The sequence below is a fragment of the Octopus sinensis genome, linkage group LG2 (assembly GCF_006345805.1).
Source record: "Octopus sinensis linkage group LG2, ASM634580v1, whole genome shotgun sequence".
NCBI lineage: Eukaryota > Metazoa > Mollusca > Cephalopoda > Octopoda > Octopodidae > Octopus > Octopus sinensis.
In genome coordinates, this window is record NC_042998.1 from 41,295,823 (window position 1) to 41,317,705 (window position 21,883).

General features: G+C 32.7%; 1 protein-coding gene across 8 annotated transcripts in view; it reads left to right on the top strand.

Moving 5' to 3' along the window:
- Positions 1-21,883, top strand: part of LOC115232614 (dystrophin) — a 744,226-nt gene that overhangs the window by 477,265 nt on the left and 245,078 nt on the right. For all 8 annotated transcript variants that reach the window (XM_029802603.2, XM_036512501.1, XM_029802605.2 and 5 more), the window contains one exon: positions 4,785-4,957. In XM_029802603.2, the coding sequence (XP_029658463.1) occupies positions 4,785-4,957 (173 nt within the window). The remainder of the gene's footprint in view (positions 1-4,784; positions 4,958-21,883) is intronic.

Consider the following 21,883-nt stretch of genomic DNA (forward strand, 5'->3'; position numbering starts at 1 on the left):
GATCCATTGCTATTTCAGGCTACTGATAGATATTAGGTTAATAGGAGTATGTTCAGTTTGAACTTTTGGCAGAAACGTTAGCGCACTGGGCGAAATGCTTAGCGGTATTTCATCTGTCGTTACGTTCTGAGTTCAAATTCTGCCGAGGTCAACTTTGCCTTTCATCCTTTCGGGGTCGATAAATAAAGTACCCGTTTCGCACTGGGGTCAATGTAATCGACTTAATCCCTTTGTCTGTCCTTGTTTGTCCCCTCTATGTTTAGTCCCTTGTGGGAAGTAAAGAAATATATTAGTACTTGGAAGAGAAATAGTGACCAGAAAGGAGATCCAGGAATACAGATCTAGGGCTTATCAATTGAGCTGTGTGATACTTGTGGAGGTTTAGTAAAGTAGATAAGATATAAAAGGGGCATCAAGGGTAGGAAGACACATTTTGAGAGACAGGCCATCAAAATAGTAGTCAAAAAGATATTGGAGGACATAATTTGATAGTTCATTCTGTTTCTCTTTCTCTCTCTCTCTCTCTCAATCACTCATCCATACATGTAGATACGTTTGTCTTGAGTGAACAGTCTCTTTTTTGAATCAAGAAAATAATTGAAAATATTTATTTTTAAGTCTACTTAAATAGTCACAATCTATTAAGAGTTTTAAAGTATTTAATTTGTGAAGATGTTTCTCATAAAATATGACATAACAAGTTTAACTCACATCAGTTATAAAACAAAAGAAAAAAAATCATAACATTCAGAATACCTTTATAGTATACCAGACATTATTATATTTTATATCTTTTATCTAAATGTTTTGTTTATACTAATAATTTTATTTGATGAATATCATAAAATATTTAAGAAGTGTTTTCAAATAAATTAAAGATTTTCTATTATTGTATTTCGTATTTATCACAAAATTACAAAATTTGTTTTCAATGAGATTCTCAGTAATTAATTTCTTCTGAAGTTAGTGTGAAGTTTAAACTGAGGGAAGTAACTACATTTCTTTCAATGTTTATATTTTAATATCCAATATGAGATCTCTACATTTCATACATTTTTGCAAACACAAATGATGTTAATTGTTCATTCACATAACTCTTTGTATCAGTTTAAAACTATATTATTATTATTAAACTGCCAGATCTAAAAATTTAGTGAGCAACTACATTTTGCATTTTTGTGTTTCCTAGCTAATATACCTAGAACACTTTTTAATTTTGTGAACTAGGGCATATGCTTGCAGTTGTAGCAATTAGATTGACAGCTGAATAGTTATGGTAATTGGTATATTGACAGGACCTGAACACTTGAGTAAATATATTAATTTTCTGGGTTTTTTTTTTAATTATGATTGAATTTTACTCTTCTTGTTAATGATTTGTCTGCTGAGTAAAAAGAAAAAGTTGTGTGCTTTGCCTAAGGACATATCACAATAGTTATACTAAATTTTGGATTTTACCTTGAGATCAGTCGTTGAACTTCTTATCTTTTCAGCCACTCTTCAGCTATTATTTCTATAAGCCAGCTTGGAAACCTTTATGTGGTCACTCAACCAGCAAGAAATAACAGCTATATTTCTGTCAAATTACATTTTATCTGAAAAAAGTAAAGACATGTTAGATAGTGTGATCCTAGATATACTCTGAAGATAAAGCAGGTTATTGGTGGATGAAATGCTTTTAACTAGATGTTTCCTTGATCAGGGTTAATGTAGAGTTAAATGGGAACATTATAATCCCTTAGAATTGTATACTCAATATGATTCAAGATTCTTTATTTGTTTAAAGAAAAGATCAATACTGTTAAAATGATATTAAAGAATCTACATCTACAATTATCTCAAAATAAGAATATAATAAATCAAAGTATTAATTATAATCATTATAAATTGGACCCATTGTTTTATTAAAATGCCATCAATCTGTCTGTATTACTGAGATGAGAAATTATCAGTATTATATATTGGACTAGTGTCCTCATCTTAATGGTTATAGTCAAATTTAAGCTATTGTAATCTTTGACCTCTTTCAGTTGCATGTCATATATAGTAACATTGTCAAAATTTCAAGCCAAACCCTTTGTTCAACCTACTGAGGTAGAATGTCACCTTCCTGTTATTCACAGCAGATATCTTCATATTAGTTATCCTTGTACTTGTAGCGCCACTTGCTTAATCCGTTTAAACCAAAGTATCCATCTAATAAACTAGAACACTTGAAATTCAGTCATTTCTTATGTATTATGTTGTCTTGTAAAACAATTAGATAATGAAAATCAGGCTTAGAGATTTGGTGTTGTTGATTAAAGGTTCCCTTATTGTGTTTATCTCTATGCTAGGCCTACTGAAGAGGTTATCACAGCCAGCATAATGCATTGATTCTTTCAACCATCTTATCTGTCAGTATTGTTCCTTATCACTTATTGTAACTTTATTCCACAAGCATAACTCCCTTTTTCTTCCACAGTGATCAGCTATATCTAATTTCTATGTCACCTCACAAATTACAACTTCACTTTAATCTTAAACCTTATTCTTTGAGGGTTACTTTCACTTTTATATTCCTTTTTACAACTGCATAGCATTATTGATTTCTTTTCATTGAAGCTTTGTTCAGAAGAGATGGTTCATGAAAGGTAGACCTATATTGGATGTTTATTTCATTTCATCTCATTTCATTACTGTCCTGATGTATGCACAGCATATCAGAATTTTTTTTCTGACGTACATGTCTCTGAATGGTAGACAGATTATTTCACTTTTTTTTTCTTTTTTCTATTTTGTTATTTAACTAATATTCTCCACCTTTATATCACTGTTCTTGGAAGTTGGTGCTATGCTTGCAGAGTAATCACTACATTACTCTAATGGGTCTTTCTCATCTTGATCATGTTTTGTTGACATATGCCTGGGTGGCTTCTCATCACAGTTGCTTGCTGTTTATTGCATCCCATAGACAGTCCCTTTCCTCATGTGAATCATGGAAGTGAAAGGTCTAGTAGTGTCTGGTGAATGTAGACATACAACATACAGTTGTCATGAATCTATACTCTGTATGTTATTAACTTCTTCAGGAAAGCCAGCTTATTGTATTTTGTTTTTCTTCTGTTGTGAAGTATATTGAAAATCTTATTAACCCTTTCATTACCAACCCAACTGAAACCGGCTCTGGGTACAAATGTCTTGTTTTCATAAGTTTTGAATTAAAATCTTCCACCAAACCTTAGTCACAATTTATGTTCCTAACACTAGCTGAATGATAACTAAGTTATTTTACTAAATTCTTTGTTATATTTAAAATCAATTGAAAGAAACACTGAGCATTTCAACAGAAATATGGTAACAAAAGGGTTAAGTTCATTTTGTCCAGCTGCACTTCTTTCTGTTGAGACCTGTGTATGAAAGTATCACATCCATAACTCAGCCATACAATCGACTTTAATGGTGTCTTTTATAAAATTATTTCCCCAAAGTATTCTAGGTATATGTTTACCTTTACTAGAGACAAAGGCAAAGCTGTAGCTAAGCCTTTCAAGTTCAGCCCATTGTGCAGCTCCTTGGGCTAGTGTCTTCTATAGCCCCAAGCTAATCAAAGCTTTATCAGTCATTTTATAAACAGATACTGAAAGAATGTGTGTGCGCTGTGTATGTTTACACTTTAAGAAAGTTGCAAGCTAGAAGAGATATTGTTGTTGTCATTCACACTGTCAATAAATTATTCACCCACTTCGTGCCTTCAAAGACATGTGAAATATGATATCTCCTACTTGGAAAATAACTATGAGTTGATCACAGGAAGAATATCAGATTGTAAAACTGTGCATCAGTAATATATTCATATAATCATACTAGCATGAGGAAATGGATGTAAAAACAAAGAATCTATGTTGAAGAATATATAAATTTCTCTTGAAAGTTATGATAAAGTGGGGGCATTTCTCTGTGGATGAAAACATACATTTTACTATTGACTTCTGTCAAGAAATTAGAAAATTTCTCAGCAATCCATATATTTCCGCTTAATGGTAAATATAGCAGGAGTTACTTCCCTTTAATTGTAGCTTCCCAGATTATATATATATCTATTCTTGTAAACAAAATATTGCATGTTCAGTTTTTCTCTTTTCATTTTTCAGTATAAATTCCAGAAATTTATGGATATTTTCTCTGCATTTAAAACAAATATATCTACAGATAACTTTCTTTCTATTCTTTCATTGAATATCCCTTCAGATATATTTCCTATCTTAATAAGGAACATCAACACATGATTAAATACAGTCTCATTTTGTTTCTATTTTGTTTTTATTAATAATTAATGATATTAAATTGTACTTATCTTTATAGCAATACAAGTAGCTAATATGATTACCTTTCTGGTTCATTGGAAGAGGAAGTTACATTTTAGCGCAACTAGTCATGCCTAACTTTTTGCAGTTACTGGGAAGCTATACAAATAACTTTTTACAGTTACTGGAATTATTTTCAAGATAATATTTGATGTATATTAAAAATAGCATAATTTATATGAATGTAAAATATAAAAATATTGCAAGTGTTAATTTTCTAAGAAAAACAATGCATGATATTTTTTTTATTGTATTTGTATGTAATTGTACATGTTACACATCCAAAAATACACAAGTACAAATATTGTCTTTGAATTCAAAATTCTTAACCTGTTTACCATAAAGATAATTAGAGATGACTGATTGAAGTGAATGCTGCCTATAATACTATTTAATCATTATTCTAACTTTTTATTATTATTTTTTTTCACTCCCCAGATTGTAAAAGAGTCTCTTGATTGCATTCAGAAAAACATTCAAGATGCTGATACTCAAAAATTGTATATGTTAACTGAAAGTGGTGATGATGAAAGTAAGGACATTATGGCCATTTCAGATCGGCTCCAGTGTCAGTGGAAAAATGTCAATGAAGCTTATTCCAAACGCTACAAGTAAGTCCCTTTTATTCTTTGCAACAAAGTTATTGGGCCCTTTTATCTTTATTGTTACTTGTTTCAGTCATTGGACTGAAACCGAGCTGTGGCACCACCATGAAGAGTCTTAGTCAAATAAATCAACCTCAGTACTTAATTTTTTAAAGCCTGGTACTTACTCCATCAGTCTCTTTTGCCAAACAGCCAAGTTACAGGAATGTAAACAAACACACAGCCAACACTAATTGTCAAGCAGTGGTGGTGGACAAACACTAAGACACACACACACATAATTGGCTACTTTCAGTTTCCATCTACCAAATTCACTCACAAGGATTTGGTCATCCCAGGGTTACAAAAACACTTGCCCAAGGTGCAATGGAACTAAACTTGAGCTCCTACCCCCAACCTTTCAGTTACTTTGCTACTTATGCAGGTATGTAATTTTAAAAATATTTTCATGTTTTTTGTCTTTTTTATACTAACCTAGTTTTAGGAATTAATATCTAATTTATTTTTATCCTGTCACACTGCAAGGGCCTTATAATTTGAAGAGTAATATTTGTAATAAGAGATATTACTTGTTGCTGCAGGGTACTCTATGTTATAGGGAAGGAAGCTATATTTTAATTTCAGGTTCTCTGGCATAACGGTGCTATTCATATTTAGGTTACTTTTGGTAAATTTAAAACAAATTAATTGATTTTGGATTATAGTTCTGCAGATACAATAAACTACAAGCATTCTTTACTTTATGGAAGACTTGTGTTCCTGAAAATCTTGGTGTAATGTGAAACTTATTTATTTTTCCATTGACATTCATGCTTCATGGAAGTCATTGAAGAGAGGAAAACATGCTTCACATTCCAGAACATCATGCTAATATACAATTTTCGAAAACACAAATTTCCATAATGCAGAGCATGCTTGTATTTAAACACACACACACACTCTCTCTCTTTCTCTCTCTCTCTCTCTCTCTCTCTCTCTCATAGTTGAACATTTGAAACAATATATTATAGTTTGTATTAATCATACAAAAATTATTGTTTTCTCTTTAAATTTTCTCAGAAAGAAGAAACGTTCACTAAACTTAATGTAATTAAATTTAATATTAATCATTTGAAATCTATGTGAAACTCGGCTATCTAGTCATTATTATAACTTATTCTTTTACTCAGTTGGAGGTTAATGATAGTCTTTTCAAACATTTAATATTCATTTTGCTGTTGGAAAGGAGATAAAGCAGCAGAGCCAAAATGAAATGACACCACCGCATTTCATGAAAGAAATAAAGGAAAAATACATCAATCCTCTGCCATCTGTTACTGTTGCACTAATCTATATTTTAATTGTTTACAGTAGAGGCGTATTCTGAATCAGTGCTCCTCTCCTCATTTGTGGTTCATTTTTCCCTACTTTATTACTGTTAACACAGTTGGTGCTTCAACAGCTTCTCAGCATGTGTTTACCTTGCTGTTTTTAATGTCACAAGCTCATTAGTCAGCATTCACCTTCCTCATGTTGTTTCTCAGAAATTTTATATTAATATTTTATGTCAAATCTTGACATAAATAAAATGAAGCAGCAATCTTTAAAATCCTTAGATTTTTCATCCCTCCACTTAAAATGATTGTTCTGCCTTATTGCAGATGTTTCAAAAAAAAAAAAAAAAAAACCCAGCTCCAATACTCATTAGAAGACTCACTTTTATTTCACAGATTTCTATCAACTGCATCACAGTTACTTATTATTCTCTGATGTATAATAAAATTGTTTTCTCACCATAACTTTATTAGAATATAAATGTTATTAATACAGCTAAGTATAAAACATATGACAGCTTTATTATATATTTTGATTTTTTATGTCTAATCTACACTCTATCACTACATTTGAAGTATTTCTGTATCGTCATCACTTTACATCTGTTTTCCCATGTGACACAGGTTGGATTGATTTGTTCTAGTAAAGCGTCTTGCCACTTTCCATGGTCTTTCATCATTTATGATCTTCCTCTGCCACATAGTCCTTCACTTATATTGTTCAAGGATTTTTCACCAAACTGTTATCCTTAATAGACCTCAAATATCTGTACTAACACACTCTTCTTGCTTGCATTATGGCTGATTCTTCTGATAATCTGTTTTTCTCTCAGCTAATCTATGCTCCATTGTTCACATGTATACTAAGTGTACACCTCCAGTGGAGCTTGCTTACCTCCTTTCTTTACACATCCTTTTTATTCAATGCCTATTTTTCCATTACCATACAGTATTGTCACTTTGTACACAAGAAGTATACAATCTGAGAAAGCTTGTGTTGTCTCCCGAAGTAATAACTCCTTGAACTTTTCCCACCTCATTCTCACTCTGACTATTATGCATTTACCACAAACTCCTCTACTGTTGATTAGGCTACCTAGTTAATAGAAGCTATGAATTACTTCTAGTAAATGGTTGAAAGATTTCATTTTTGGTGTTTCTTTTACATATGAAGTCCTACTCTGTCAATCTGCTTGTAATTCATTCTAATGCATATAATGAAAACTTAGTACCCATAGTTTGCATTATATACAGTATAGAATTCCTACTTACTCTATTTCTGCAATTAAGCATTACCACTTTCCAGTAGGTAGTAGAGTTCTGTTTTTTTTTTTCCTGCTAGCTAAGCTAAAACTTTTATCTTTCGTAGGTTGTTGTTGTTTTTTGGTTTTTTTTTTGTTTTTTTCTCACACCTCTCAGTTACAGGCCCTGCTCTCATGTTTAGAACTTTTCTAATTCTTCAGCTGATTCAGCTATGAGAACTAGATTGTCACAATGATCCCCATGGATAGTTATGAATTCTTTTTATACAGCCTAGAGAATTATGATAACCAAGATGGGATTGAGAACTGCGACTTAATGGACATCTTGCATTCTAAGTATCTCTAGGTCATTTAATGTTAGTTATTGTGGTTTATTCTCAGCTAAAAACTTCTGTACTTGACTCACTAAGAAATGGTTACATGCCATGGCATAAACTCAAACTGCTTCTCATTCAATACATTCTCTCTCTAGTTTTCATGACTTGATCCATCAATTTAATATCTTTGTACTTTCTCTTTTTTATCTTTGCCAATGTAGCAACTGAACATAATACTGTAATGTCAGTTACAGGGGATAAAACTTCACTGCACTATACCAAGACAGGTATACAACACCCTTAGGTACTACATCATCAATCTAAACTTGCTATCCTTCTCACTTGGTCCAGATGAGCATTATGCAACACATTGTCACAGAAACAACTGAAACACTGATAGCCCTCACTAGCTCCAAACACTACTGGGGTACAGACCACTAACAATAAGGGCAAAGAAACAGTCCACCATACTCGCAAGTCTTTTCTGTACAGGCATACAGAAATAAACTTGAAAATGGAAATTAATACAATCAGAGACAGTAAAATAGATCTGTGAGTTGTATTTCGTCCTTGTTTCCATGTGTGACCACAAACCAACAGAACTGGTGTCCTTAATGGTCATTTTCACTATATCGTAGTTACTATATCTAGGTGGTCTCTCTGTTGGATCTATATGGATAGTATCTTTTTTTCTTTTATATTCTCTACATTCAACAACTCATAGTAAGCATTCCCAGGCCTCTTTCTTGTCAGCATCAGTGAGGGTAAGTTTACACCTACAATATTACATACAGTTTTCCTAGTTCATACTGACCCACTGCCTCACTACTTGGAACTCCTGTTCTTTTGATTTTCAATTTTCAGGATGTTGGCAAACTTTTTATGTTCATTTTCTCTCCCTGCTAAGCATACTAGCGCATACCTACCCAATGCTGTTCCTTTTCTTCTACCGCCTTTCTTCCATTCTTTCTAGACCTACCTTTTAGCCTTTATGGCTTTGACTACCTTGTTCTAAACTTTTAGTTGAAACCTGGCTCACCCACAGCCCTGGTATCTTTGCAGAAGATTGTCACATAGCAAAACCTAGCTGTCATAGTTCTCACTTTCATCGCTTATTGCCAGAGGCATATTTTGTGCTTCTTGAAAGTTATATACAATGAAGGCATCATTCAGATTCCAAACCTTACTTTTCTAAGTTTGTCTTCTGTCTCTGAAGCTCTTATCCTGAAGTCATTGATTGCTTGTCTCTGTTGAGTTTTACAATCTTCTCTGGACAACATATTTACTTTTATTTTGTTCCTCAGCTTCCCTTACAGTAAAACAGTTCTCTGATAAATTGTCCATGCATATATATGTCTACACGCAATGTTGATACAAATAGACAAGACACTGACTCATTGACAGTGGCCACACTAACTGCAGAAAATGCTCATCTCTCAGTACAGAATCCATTGGTCATGATGGAATTATAGTTATTCTTATCTCTAGTGATGGCTCAGGTCCTAACAAGCAAATTTCTTACCTTCCACCAACATCTATTCCATAGTAAGAAAGTATGCATAATACATTTAATATCAAAAACAAAATAAAGTGGCACACATCTCAAATTCATTATAGTGATGAGCACATAAGAAACAAGTTAACCATATCTACATGTGTAGTCTTCATTTTCAGTTATCAGTGGGTTGTAAAAATTAGAAATGCTAACTGAATGTTACATTTAACCAGCCATTTTTCTCTGCATACCATAGATCTGCTTAAATAGAGAGCATGGGAATTACCAACAAAATTTCAAGATGACTGTCTAAATGCAAAGTTATTGCTTTGGACACTTGTGAAGTTATCACTGAAATTTAGGATGCAAATCTTAATTTTATGCCCCTATAGTACGGAAATATAATTAATTACGTTAGCCCCGTGCTAGTAGGGTATTAGGAGCACCATACGAGCGTAATCGTTGCCAGAGCGGCTATCTGGCCTCCGTACCGGTGGCAAATAAAAGACACCATTCGAGCGTGATCGTTACCAGCACCACCTTACTGGCACCTGTGCAAGATTCGAGCGAGGTCATTGCCAGTACTGCCTGACTGGCACGTTAAAGCACCCACTACACTCTCGGAGTGGTTGGCGTTAGGAAGGGCATCAAGCTGTAGAAACTCTTCCAGATCAAGATTGAAGCCTGGTGCAACCATTTGGTTCGCCAGCCTTCAGTCATTCATCCAACCCATGCTAGCATGGAAAGTGGACGTTAAACGATGATGATGAATAGATGTATATATCTTTCTTACTGCAACATGTATAAAATAAATGCTTTCCAACCATTCACATCAGATACACAGCAATTCTAAAGTGATGAATTTGGACCAAAATATGTACAGCACTAAGATACTGACTCTTTTAAAAATTTCATTTCTCATGTTATCAGCGAAACACTTTCTTCAGATTGCATTTGAGAAAAATTGGACTGGCAACAATATTGTCAAAAACTTCTTCCAGCCTTTCTGTCATTTATGAAAATATTTTGCTCAATCCTTTTTTGCATTTATTTGACTAGACCAAATACTCACCTACAATGAACCAACATGAACATTTAATATTTTGATGGTTCATGGTATAAGGCCACAAATTTTTAAGTAATTGTAACTCATTGATTCAACTATAGTACATGATTGCTATTTATTTTATTGAGCTGTGATATATGAACGGCTAAGTCAATTCTGAAGGTATTAGATATCTGAATATACAGAATATAATACTTTAAAGTGTGTTTGAACTAGTCCTCTGACTTTTCTGCAATTTCATCATTGTTATGCAAACATGTTCAACTATATTAACTTGACCCAACTCTTCTAATTCAATATCAAGGAACTTCTTAAATGTGGTTGCTATAACTGTGAATAATAATACTTAATAATATTAACATTGCATCAAAAAGCCCTTAAAACCTATCAGTCTAAGTGCCCCAAGTACTTGAATAACTCAGAAAAGGAAATAATAAGTGAAATCATAATTCAAAAACTTATACAAACATCAATAGTATGTATGGATATGTATGTGTGTGTATACACACACACACACATATAATCAGGCAAATTTTAAAATTAAATATGACAAAAAACATTTGTATGTTTGAAATATTCCATTTTTATACTGAGCTCAATGAAAGATTTCTGCTGATTATAAAAGTTTTGATGTAGGATTTGATCATTCTTTCTAGACAGTACATATTCATTGAAGTGTGTGTGTGTGTGCACGTGCGTGTGTATGTGTGTGCGTGCATGCATATATGTATGTGTGTGGTCATTAACAGACAAAAATAGACAACTTTTTCAAATGCCATACATTTCATTTCACTTAAATTTTAAGGAAATTTGAAATAAGATATAACACTGCAGTACAATTATTAGACTCTGACCAGTAATGAACTGGGTGGATTTTATTTTATTTTTATTTTTTAAGAAAGAAAAAAAAAACCTTGATATAAAATAACATTAACTTATAGATTTGCTTCATAAAGAAAACAAATCATGACACATAGATATTGATTTCACAACACACCACTGTGCCAAGACAAACAGTTTGGAAACTGAAAATATAAATACCAAGTTTCATGCAGTAAAAACATTTTTATAGAATAATAATGTTTACATTTTAATAATAAAAAAAAAATTGTGATAAATCAAGACAATTATATTTCAGTAGTAATTTGTTGTGGTTTGGGTGAGCTTGTTTGAGTCAATGGTTTGGAGATAGGGTATATGATTCAGAGAACGATGATTAGTGTAAGGCAGGGATAGAGCACGTGTGCATTAAGCATAAAAATTACTACTATGCATAAGAGAGGCAGTCATGAAGAATTAACAACTGTTTTCAACTGTGACTTTGGATTTGATACAAATATTGTCAACTAGTATGTTGTTTCATAAAAGTCTTTAAAACAGCAGCATCTTATCTTCTACTTTACCCTGCTCTTTATGAAATAGCCCCTTCGTAATTTTTTCCCAGAAGTACTACATCAGTGATGTGTGCATTTAAAAACAATGAGTGTTTCGCGAGCTTACACACATACACACAGCTTTCACTATCACCTGGTGATTTCAATGTTGATAGTTGGATTAATTACTTTACCAGTATATAACACTATTAAACAGTTTCAGTAATCTATATAATATTTTACTGTCTCTCTTTCTCTCTCTCTCTCTCCCTCTCTCTCCACACCTGTTGGATATATATATTTACACACACTCACACATACAAATATATATATATATATATATATATATATATAATCAAACCCCTTAATTTGACAGAGCACCTGTTACAGTTCAGTTGTTCTTGTGACTTAGAGAAAACACCTGCTTAAATTTAGTGGTGTGGTCAATAACACTCCAGCAAAATGCGTGAAAACACATATTCAAAATGTCCTACCACTGTTACAAACAATAATTACAACAACAACAATAATGACACAACTGTGTCCAACAGCACTATTTCATGTGGGACCATAACCATCCCTTATGATCCCCAACTCCTCTTGTAAGTATACATATTTTTTCTGACCCCACCTCTAATCAGTAGCCGACTACTGTTGATTTTTGTTTTCTTTCAACATCTCATGATTTTCTTGTCCTCAGCTGGTGGTCTAGTGTATATACCATGCTCCATCCTGTCATTTAAGCATGCTTTATTCTTATAATCATTTTCAAATATTTTGTCTAAACAGAAACAATTTTCATATAATGTTAATGCGAAAGATTTTACCAGTATATTATTTTTTCACTCGTAAATGTTACATATTATTCAGTTTTAATTCTTATTCATTTATATTCTTTTTTTTTTTGTGTACTTTTGCAAGTAAACTACTACCCCTTTCAGCTACTCATGTATGTATTCATTCACTTAGATGCTCGTATACATTGATAGAATAATACAGTTGAATGTGTATACACCACACGCGCGCGCATTTACTGCGCTAATATCATTGAATGCTTTTATTCTGCATGTATTTTAGTGTTCTGGATATTTCTCTCCAGCACTATATGTGCTGGTAAAGCTGATTGCATACTATTGATTTTGTCATTGTATATATATATATATCAACACAGACAATTATTAGTTGAATCCGATTTCCCAGTTAGTCATCGCCAATTGTATACTACCGGTTTCTTTATTTAAACAAACTCTACTTTAGCTTGCTTTTTTGGCTCCAGTTCACATCTACACTTTAGTTAGATAATTTTTGCCTATCAAAATTTTTAAAAGCCTACTGAAAATTATCACTATGCGTTAAATCTATGTTCATGTGCACATATGAAAAAATAACAGAGCTAACATTTTCCTAAACATCATTCCCTGTCATTGTCTTGATTATCTTACTCATCCCCTCTTGCTTTTACTCTTTAACATCAGTAACAGCAGCAGCAGCTGCAGTAATTAGGAGTATTCATTCAGCTAAATGTATTCATCAATAACAACCAATTGTAGATGCACTTGCAATTTTTTTATTGATTTGCTAACTACAAGTTCTTTACTTTATATTTCTGTAAACTGTAATAGGTAGGTGAGAATGCATTCTTGAAAAACTAGTACACAATTGGAGTGTTAAACCTCTTCCACACATCTATTTTCATTTCATTCAGACATATATTGATCTGTAAGCTAGAATAATTATGTCTAATGACTTAATTATTCTAACTTACCTAAACACATGCATACACAAACAAACATAATATATTACTTATTTACATTGCATAAATTGTTTAATTATTAATGTATAGTGGCGTAAACTACTCTAAGCTTACTCATAAAGAGCCAAAATATACTTCTTATTTGCAGTCGAGTCCATTCTAAACTATTAACTGGAAATAGTTTATGGCAAAGTTCTCTAGTATCAAAGAGATGCTAAAAAGAGATGGATCTTGAAGTGTAGATTCAAATTATCCTGCTCAGATTAATCTTAATCAATGTTATTTATAAAGTTTTAAGAAGTTTGCGAATATATTTAATGAAAATAATTTATCCAAGTAAATAAAATCTTTAAAGTATTTAAAAATTATCTTTTGAACTTGTATTCCAAATTTTTTTTGATGCAATAAATCAATGCACTAAATATGCCTTTGGCTTCTTTCTTTTCAAGGTTTCTTGAGCTAAACATAGTTTCTGTAGATATTATTAAATAATTTTCTCTAATCTATTTTCTGATGTTTACACTGAAATAATCTGACTCATTACTGTATTGGCTAATTCACTTTCTCATAAATTGTTGGAATACTCATCATGACTCATGGGATAAAAGTCCTGGGATTATTAAAGCTCCCTCCTTTATGTAAGACCAATAGAAGTGTCTGCAAAATTTCACCCAAAATGTCCTGTTTACTCCCATTCACTTGAAGCTGATTTTATATATCATATAACATTTTGTCTTCACTATTATAAGAACAATTCTGAGACATGACTTCATCTACTTCTTTTAATAAATCCCCTGTCTAACTTTCTTTAACATTCATGTCTTATACCCAAATACGACATTTGCTGCTTAACTTTTGCCTCTACTTATATTCTGCACATACACATCTTATCCACCCTTCACTTTGTCTCTCTACATTGTGCTCTTCACTATACTCATTAGTGAAGTGAAGCATCTTTAACTGGATGTGAAACAGTTCAATTTGCAGAGAAGTTGTACCTAACATGAAGCCTATCACTATATATTCTATACACATTGGTGATTATAACATAGTTATAACAAATTTAAATGATGAAATATAGTATTGTATTTATTTATTAATGAAATAAAGATCACAATTTATAAACAGCCACTCCTTTGTTTAGATGTGCAAGAAAGTGCTTATGATTGCACTGAAACCTGAAGGATGTTTATATCTTTACCCTCAGAGTAAACAAAAATTATTTCCAGCATTGAAAAAGAATCTCCTTGTTGAATCTGGTAAGCAACACGTGTCTGGATGTTACATCCCAGATTATAACAACTTGTATAAAAATGCTGAGAACCAGCCAAAATTTCACAATCAGTTTAGAGTAGTCATGTTCCTTGTGATTTACGAGATATATGCAAAAAACAGTGGAATCCTCTATTTGGAGTATTCATGTAAAAAAAAATCAGCTTCACAGGTTTCTAGTATGTACTTGTGTGACTTGGATTCACTGATATTCTCCTAAACAATTCAAATCACAATTCATAGCTCCATATTGGATCCAGATTGGATCCGTTATATTTCATTATAAGGTAAAATACTGTTGTGTTGTAGCTCTCACAAAGAACAGTTTTTATCATACTCTGATTTCTAAATCCATTAAATATACTATTTTACATGTGCATTGATTGTGGATTGATAAAGCATTCTCAACTTCATGTAAAGACAAAAACTTCAAAGATGTGTTAAGGGAACTTTACTTCACTGGTGACAATATTGTATTAGTGAAACATTTTAACGAAGAAAGACGCATCAAACCACAAAAAGTTTATCATTATTGATATGTGTGCAATCCGTGTTGAAGCAAGGTATATTGTTTTGTCTTTGTTGAGATTTGTGAAGGAAAAGATGCAGTCATGTCACATAGACTATATGATATTTGTAATATATTGTCTTTTAGTCTTTTTTCAGAAGTTGATATACAAGGTATTATGCACATGAATTTATGGCCTTGACAGTATGTTACATAGATATTGGAAAAAAAAAACAAATAATAATTAGGTAAAGATGCTCATTAATTAACAACTTAAGACCAGTACACTGCAAAAGGGGAAATGAAATTATAAGGGTCTAATGTGCAAGAACATAGTCAAACATCAAACAATGGTCTAGAAAACTACTACAATTGTGAACTGTAATATCACTGTTTACAATTAGTTCAATTGGACTATTTAGTGTTGTATGTTACTACGGAAGCAGCATGATGTAGATCTGGTGTTCAGATACCGTCAAGTGTGAAGCTGAATAAATCACTCTGCTTATGACTCAAAAAAAATTAGTCAAATTGGTGTTAAGTTTGTTTCTCACTGATCTGAGTCAAAAATCTTTCCTAGCTTAAATTATCCCTTGTAATAGCAGTAATAATATACTGATTTAAGATTAACTGCTAGTTGGTGTTAAACAACTTTGGTCAGCTTTCTGCAGTAACCGGACAAACAAAAGAAACTTTCAGGTCTTCACTTATTCCAGCATTCAGTATGATATGGGGCCAGAATGTGCTGTGTTTTGTTCAAGTTACTATACAAAAATAAAGTCTTGTTTATCAGTATGAAAAATGGTTATGATGAATTAGTAAGATGCTAGTTTTATAAAATTCACTAAAGGTGGATGAAAACTGAGCACAAAATTGATATTGTAGTAACTTTTGTATATTGTATTTTGTGCTCCTTTAGGTCCCTAGCAGAAAACAAATTGTATCCTATTGCTCAAGGTATTGTTGATGTGTTGAGCCGTATTTGGACATATAATTACAGAGATGGCCTGGATAGAAGCATAATATTTAAGTTTTGGTGTTGTTTTACCCTTTTGGTAATTTTTGGATATGGTGGGTTGTCTGTAATGATGTGGGTGTTTTGAAATAGCCTCCAGCTGAGAGATTGGCATTTCAGCCAGGCTGTTGCTGGCTTCTTTTGATTAGGATTTTATGTCAGTAAATGTTTTCAATGAGTTAAGCTGTTTTCTGCAGTTTGTGTGTCATCTATGTGTTGATTCGTGGTCACTGAGGTAATGTATTTTTTTTATCCGTTAGTAGGGGCTGTGAGGAGCTTGCAGCAATAAGAAATTGTATGTCCTGGTGGCATTACATTTTCAGTATTTTTGTTTCATTGAGATAGTTTGTGGGTGTGATCTGTGTTCAACTTAAGATAATGAAGAGTGCACTATTTTACATTCATTTTAATTTTCTTATTTGTTGTGTAAGAGGACTGGTATAATCCATGATGGATCAAATATATTGTTGGCAAACAACTGTTGTTTTATTGTGTTGGTCAAATGTGAGTGCTCCCAAATTTCTCATATCTTATTTTCCTTTATTTAAGCTACCTTCAACATGTAGTGTAAATGTTGTTAGAGGTGTTTCATGTAATTTTTAATATTTTATCATTTGTGTATGTGGTATGTTTATGCTATTGAGTGTGGTGGTTGGCTGTAATTGACATTATCTGATGTTGGTAATAAGAGAGATGCTGGGTGTGGCAGGTGCCTCTGTTTGTTATTTTGGAGTCATGTTGCCAAGTAATTGGACTAGCTGTAATTGTGTTGTGTCTGGCAAATAGTAAAAAGTTGATTTGTGATGCCATCTGCAAGTCTGTATCTGTTGGGGTTGTACTGTTTTGCAGCCCCAAGTAAGCTCTAATTGAGCAGTCCTATGGAGTGTAAGTAGTTATTTAGATATTGTAACTCGTAGATCTGTTTGTTTTTGTGTTTTTTGTTATGTCTCCATGCATTTGAGAACATATTGTACACCCTGATATGCAATAATAAATTGTACAGGGGAACTATGTGACAGTCTGAACATCCTTCACTCTCTCCACTGATCAGTTTGTTACTGCACACTCACATAACTGGTAGTGACTACAACAAAGGTGAACAAGGTCAGTTCAGTTATACATGTCTATGGTGGACATCTCTGTGCAATATTTGGGTATTTGGGTCTAGTGATGCTTTTGAAGTTGTAGCTATTTCATTGTCCATGTGTATTTTTTCTTCTTCTTTTACATTTACTTTGATTGAGTGAGAGAGGGTGTTGCAGTATTCTTTAGTTTTGTGTGAGTGTCTGTCTGTTGTAGGGATAGGCATAGTTGTGTGATTAAGAAGTTGGCTTTCTATTCATGTGGTCCCACTATGCAGTACCTTGGGCATCTTCTATTGCCTCTGGCCAACCAACATTTTGTGAATGGATTCGGTAGACAGAAACTGAAAGAACTCTCTCTCTCTCTCTCCCCATCCTTGACTTGACATCATGTGATAGTTATAAACAAACACCATTGTCATATAAACAAGGTTGTTCATTTTAAGTCTCCCATGAGAAACATGTTTGACCATGGAAAAGTGTTATCTTGAAAACAAATAAGAGTTGGCGACAGGAAGGGCATCCAGCCATAGAAAATCTGCCTCAACAAATTCCATCTGATTCATGCAAATATAGAAAAGTGAACATTAAATGATGATTTGTGTGTTTTATGGTGAGTTTTAATGTAAAAGCAGTAACTGAGAGTGAGGTTTGTTATTATAAAAACTGTACTCCATGCAAGTTTAAGTGGTCTTTCATTTGTAATATCATTGTTATGTTGATAGCTTGTGTTCAGTCCGTAATGATGCATAGTGTACTGTTCTGTTTACTATTTTGTTTATTGAGGTTCCTCGTGGAGAGATTAAGGACCCAGGTAGAACTAGTATATTCCATGGTAATTCTAATGCATTGTTGGTGCTCTAGGTAGATTTGTGTCTCATTTTTCTTTCTTTACTATGTCTTTTGTGAGTGTTGTAAATATTGGAGATGTGTTGTATGTAACTTTGTAAGTATCAGCTTTCTGTATGGGGGTTTGTTGATATTGTTGGGTTTGGTAGTTGATCGTATTTGATATTTAGATCAAAAAACTGTTTCCCTGCTGGCCAGAGAGACTGAATTTGGTAAGTGCTACTTATAGTCTATTATTTTGGAACTAAGTTTGTGGATGAATAATGTAGAGTCTGAGGAGTTGTGCATATGTGTCTGGAGATTGGCAACAGGATGGTGTTTGGTGTCAGTCATATATGTGTATATATATGAGATCATATGTATGTTTTGAGAAGTTGCTGGAGGGCATGGCTTGAAAAGAGTGAAATGACAAATCTGTCTAGTTCTCTTTTTAGGAAGCTGAAAATTCTAGAAGTGTTTTTGCCTACTACATAGTCTTGACAATATGATTTTGTGTGAAGTAGATTTTCTTTAAGTGAATAAGTTTTGCTAATGGAAAAAGTGGAAATTAGCACGGTGCATGTGACAGGTTTTCTTTTCTTCAATAAAAAATAATTTTTGTATGTTAAGTTCATGAGTATATTAAGTATAATGGGCTAAATCCATGTTCTGATTTGAATTAAATGTGTAGGTTACTGATGTCATGGATTAGTATTTTTTTCCAGAATGTTTGAGGTTGTGCTTAGGAGTGTAATGGGCCTGTATAATGTTACTTTGTTTGGGCTTTTGTTGGGCTTTAGAATTGTTTATGATTTTTCTCATTCTCCAAATTCTGGGAATTGGGCAGTGTTGGTACAAGTAATTGAAGATATTAGTTAATGCAATGATCCCTTCAAGTTTTTGATACTGGCCCTGAGGCTTTTGAGTTTCCAGAATATTCTATTGCTTGTTTTTGTTTGATGAAATGAAGATGACAAAAATCATGATCTAGGTTGGAAGTGTATAGTTTTCATTTTATGTTCTTGTCTGATTTTTAGTGTTTGATTTTAGCAAAAAATGTCAAAGAACATTTGCTTGGTACTGAAGTATGGCTATTTTGTTCAATGTTGTTGTTGATAATTATTCTATATAGTGCTTTAATGCCCATTTTCTAGTTTGTATTCAATACAAATGTTTGCCAGTTTTCTGTTTTTTGTTGCATGTGGTGTTGGTGCAGTATCCCAGAGCTTCCTGACTTTTGTGCAGTTGTCTATTATTTCTGATATATTAATTGGTCATATATTATATTACCTTCTGGGATGTACTTTTGGGATCATTTAAAATTATTTTATTAAATGCATGTACTGCATTGTCTATATTGGTGAATTTAGGTGATATGGAAATAGGGAAACCTTAATTCTGTTTTTGGTGGAACTCATTCCAATAAGCTTTTTAAGTTTGTAGAAATGTATTTGTTTCCTTCATTAAATATTATTTGTTTCCTTCATTAAATGTTATTGTTTCCTTCATAGATGGTCTAAGAATAGTTGGAGGATCATTGTTGTGGTAGCTAAATGTTTAGTACAGAAGTTAATGTCTGGAAAAGTTATAGTTGGCTTGAAAGTATGTGTGCATTGGTATAAATTCTTTTGTATATAAAGGGATTTTAGTTTATGAGGCAGTTGAAAGCATTATTGGTATCAATAGTGTATTTTCCTTCATTTTTTTGTAACCCTACAGTATCCTTTTTGTTAAAAGTTTGTGACATCTTTCTCAAGTGAATATAGTATACATCTGGTGTATGGGTTAGTTAGGGTGAGTAGTTTGGTTAATATTGCTTAAAATATTCACTATCAGTTCCAAATGATAATAATCAAGCTAACAATGAATAACAATGAAAAATGACTTATGTGTTATATATATATATATTTTAATTTTCTTCTTTGTGGAAGGGCTTCGCTCAACCCATTAGGATACTTTTATCTCCCCATGGTTAACAAACTTATCCATATTCATGAACTTCACTGAATAATTTTTGCTAACATAGACCACCACTAGTTCCTCTGATTCTTGTTTTTATTTGGTTTTTATATAAATAGGTGTGTGTAAGATTAATGTTATATGAAAATGCTTATTTATCTATGTTGTTAGATAATGCATTGTCTGCTTCTACCATTAATTTTATTGTCCTGAACCATTTATCACACACAAGAGAGTTAAGATATTAATTCAAGAATTCATAATTTTGATTTTCTTTATTATTTACTTTCACTACTGGCAAATTATTATCATTTTAATGTATTAATGTAGAATAATATTTTAAATAATAATATAGGAAAATATTTACTTATTTGTTTACCCAAATTGCAAGACAATGTACCAGAGAAAATTGAGACATTGTTAGCGAGAAGGGTATTGAAAATGATACCTGCTTTTAACAATGCTAAAAAGTAGGAGGCAAGGAAATGTTATTTTAAGAGATTGTTGAATGAGGACAATTTGTGGAAGAGAGAGAGCACCTAGTCCTAAAATACTCAACAGAGGCACCAGCCTTCCAAATTGACAGATTATAATAAGTAAAATAATTAAGGATTATGAAATGGGGGAAGCAACTGGACTGTTGGATATAATAGTTGACATGCTGGAAATATCTGGCAGGGTAAATCGTGCACTAGTCTTATGCATAGTCAATCAGGTAGGACAAGAAAGTATTTAGCAATGAATTTATCTGAAAGTTGTTGTCCAGTATAACTCAGTTGTTCAGCCACCATCTGTTTATTATAGTTCTCCAAGTTATACTGAAGAATTCAAGACAGCTGTCTATGTGAATTGATTTTGTTTTCATAAAGAGAAATTGCTGGAATTGAGAACCTCAAAGTAAACTTTGTAAAAATTTTAAAAGTTGGATAGAAGACAGTCATGGTACCATGACAGAAATAGCCAATGTTTGATATGCAGAAGAGGAGTTGGTTGGAATTACATATGATGCACCTATTGTAAACTAAGGAATACAAAACATGTAATGGGATTTATGAAGGAAAATACAGCAAACACGCAGGTATAAGTAAACATTAAGAGTACTATGAAATAGATTTTCCTAAATATTTATAAGAAGGCTCCCTAAAAATAGTTGATAGCTTTTGTTATCTAGGTGACCTAATTAACAGTGGAGGTGGATGTTTTGAGAGCACAGTATCCAGAATAAGAATATAAGAATGGGTTGCATAATGTTCAAGGGGTTATTACCTCTTTAAGTTTCCTTCATCATAGATGGTTGTACTGTTTAGTGCATGTGTATGAAATTCAATGATGCCTGGTTGCAAGGCACAGAACTTGAATGCAAAAGATTGGCTAAGAGTACAGTAAAATGAAGCAAGTATGATCCATTGTATGTGTAATGTTAATGGTCATAAACAGCAAAGTACAAATGAACTGAGAGAAAACTGACTATAAGAGGAATCAAATATAGTGTGAAAGAGAGAAGACTTCACTGATGTGTGCATATGGAGGATGGCAGTTGTATAAAGAATTTCTTAGTGCTCCAAATTGATGGAACCTTTAGAAGTGTGAGAGACAAGGAAAATTTCCTGTGAAATATCGAAGACCAATCTTATGATATGGAACTTCGTCAAGGAGATTACAGAGTAGAGAGATGATTGCCAACATGTG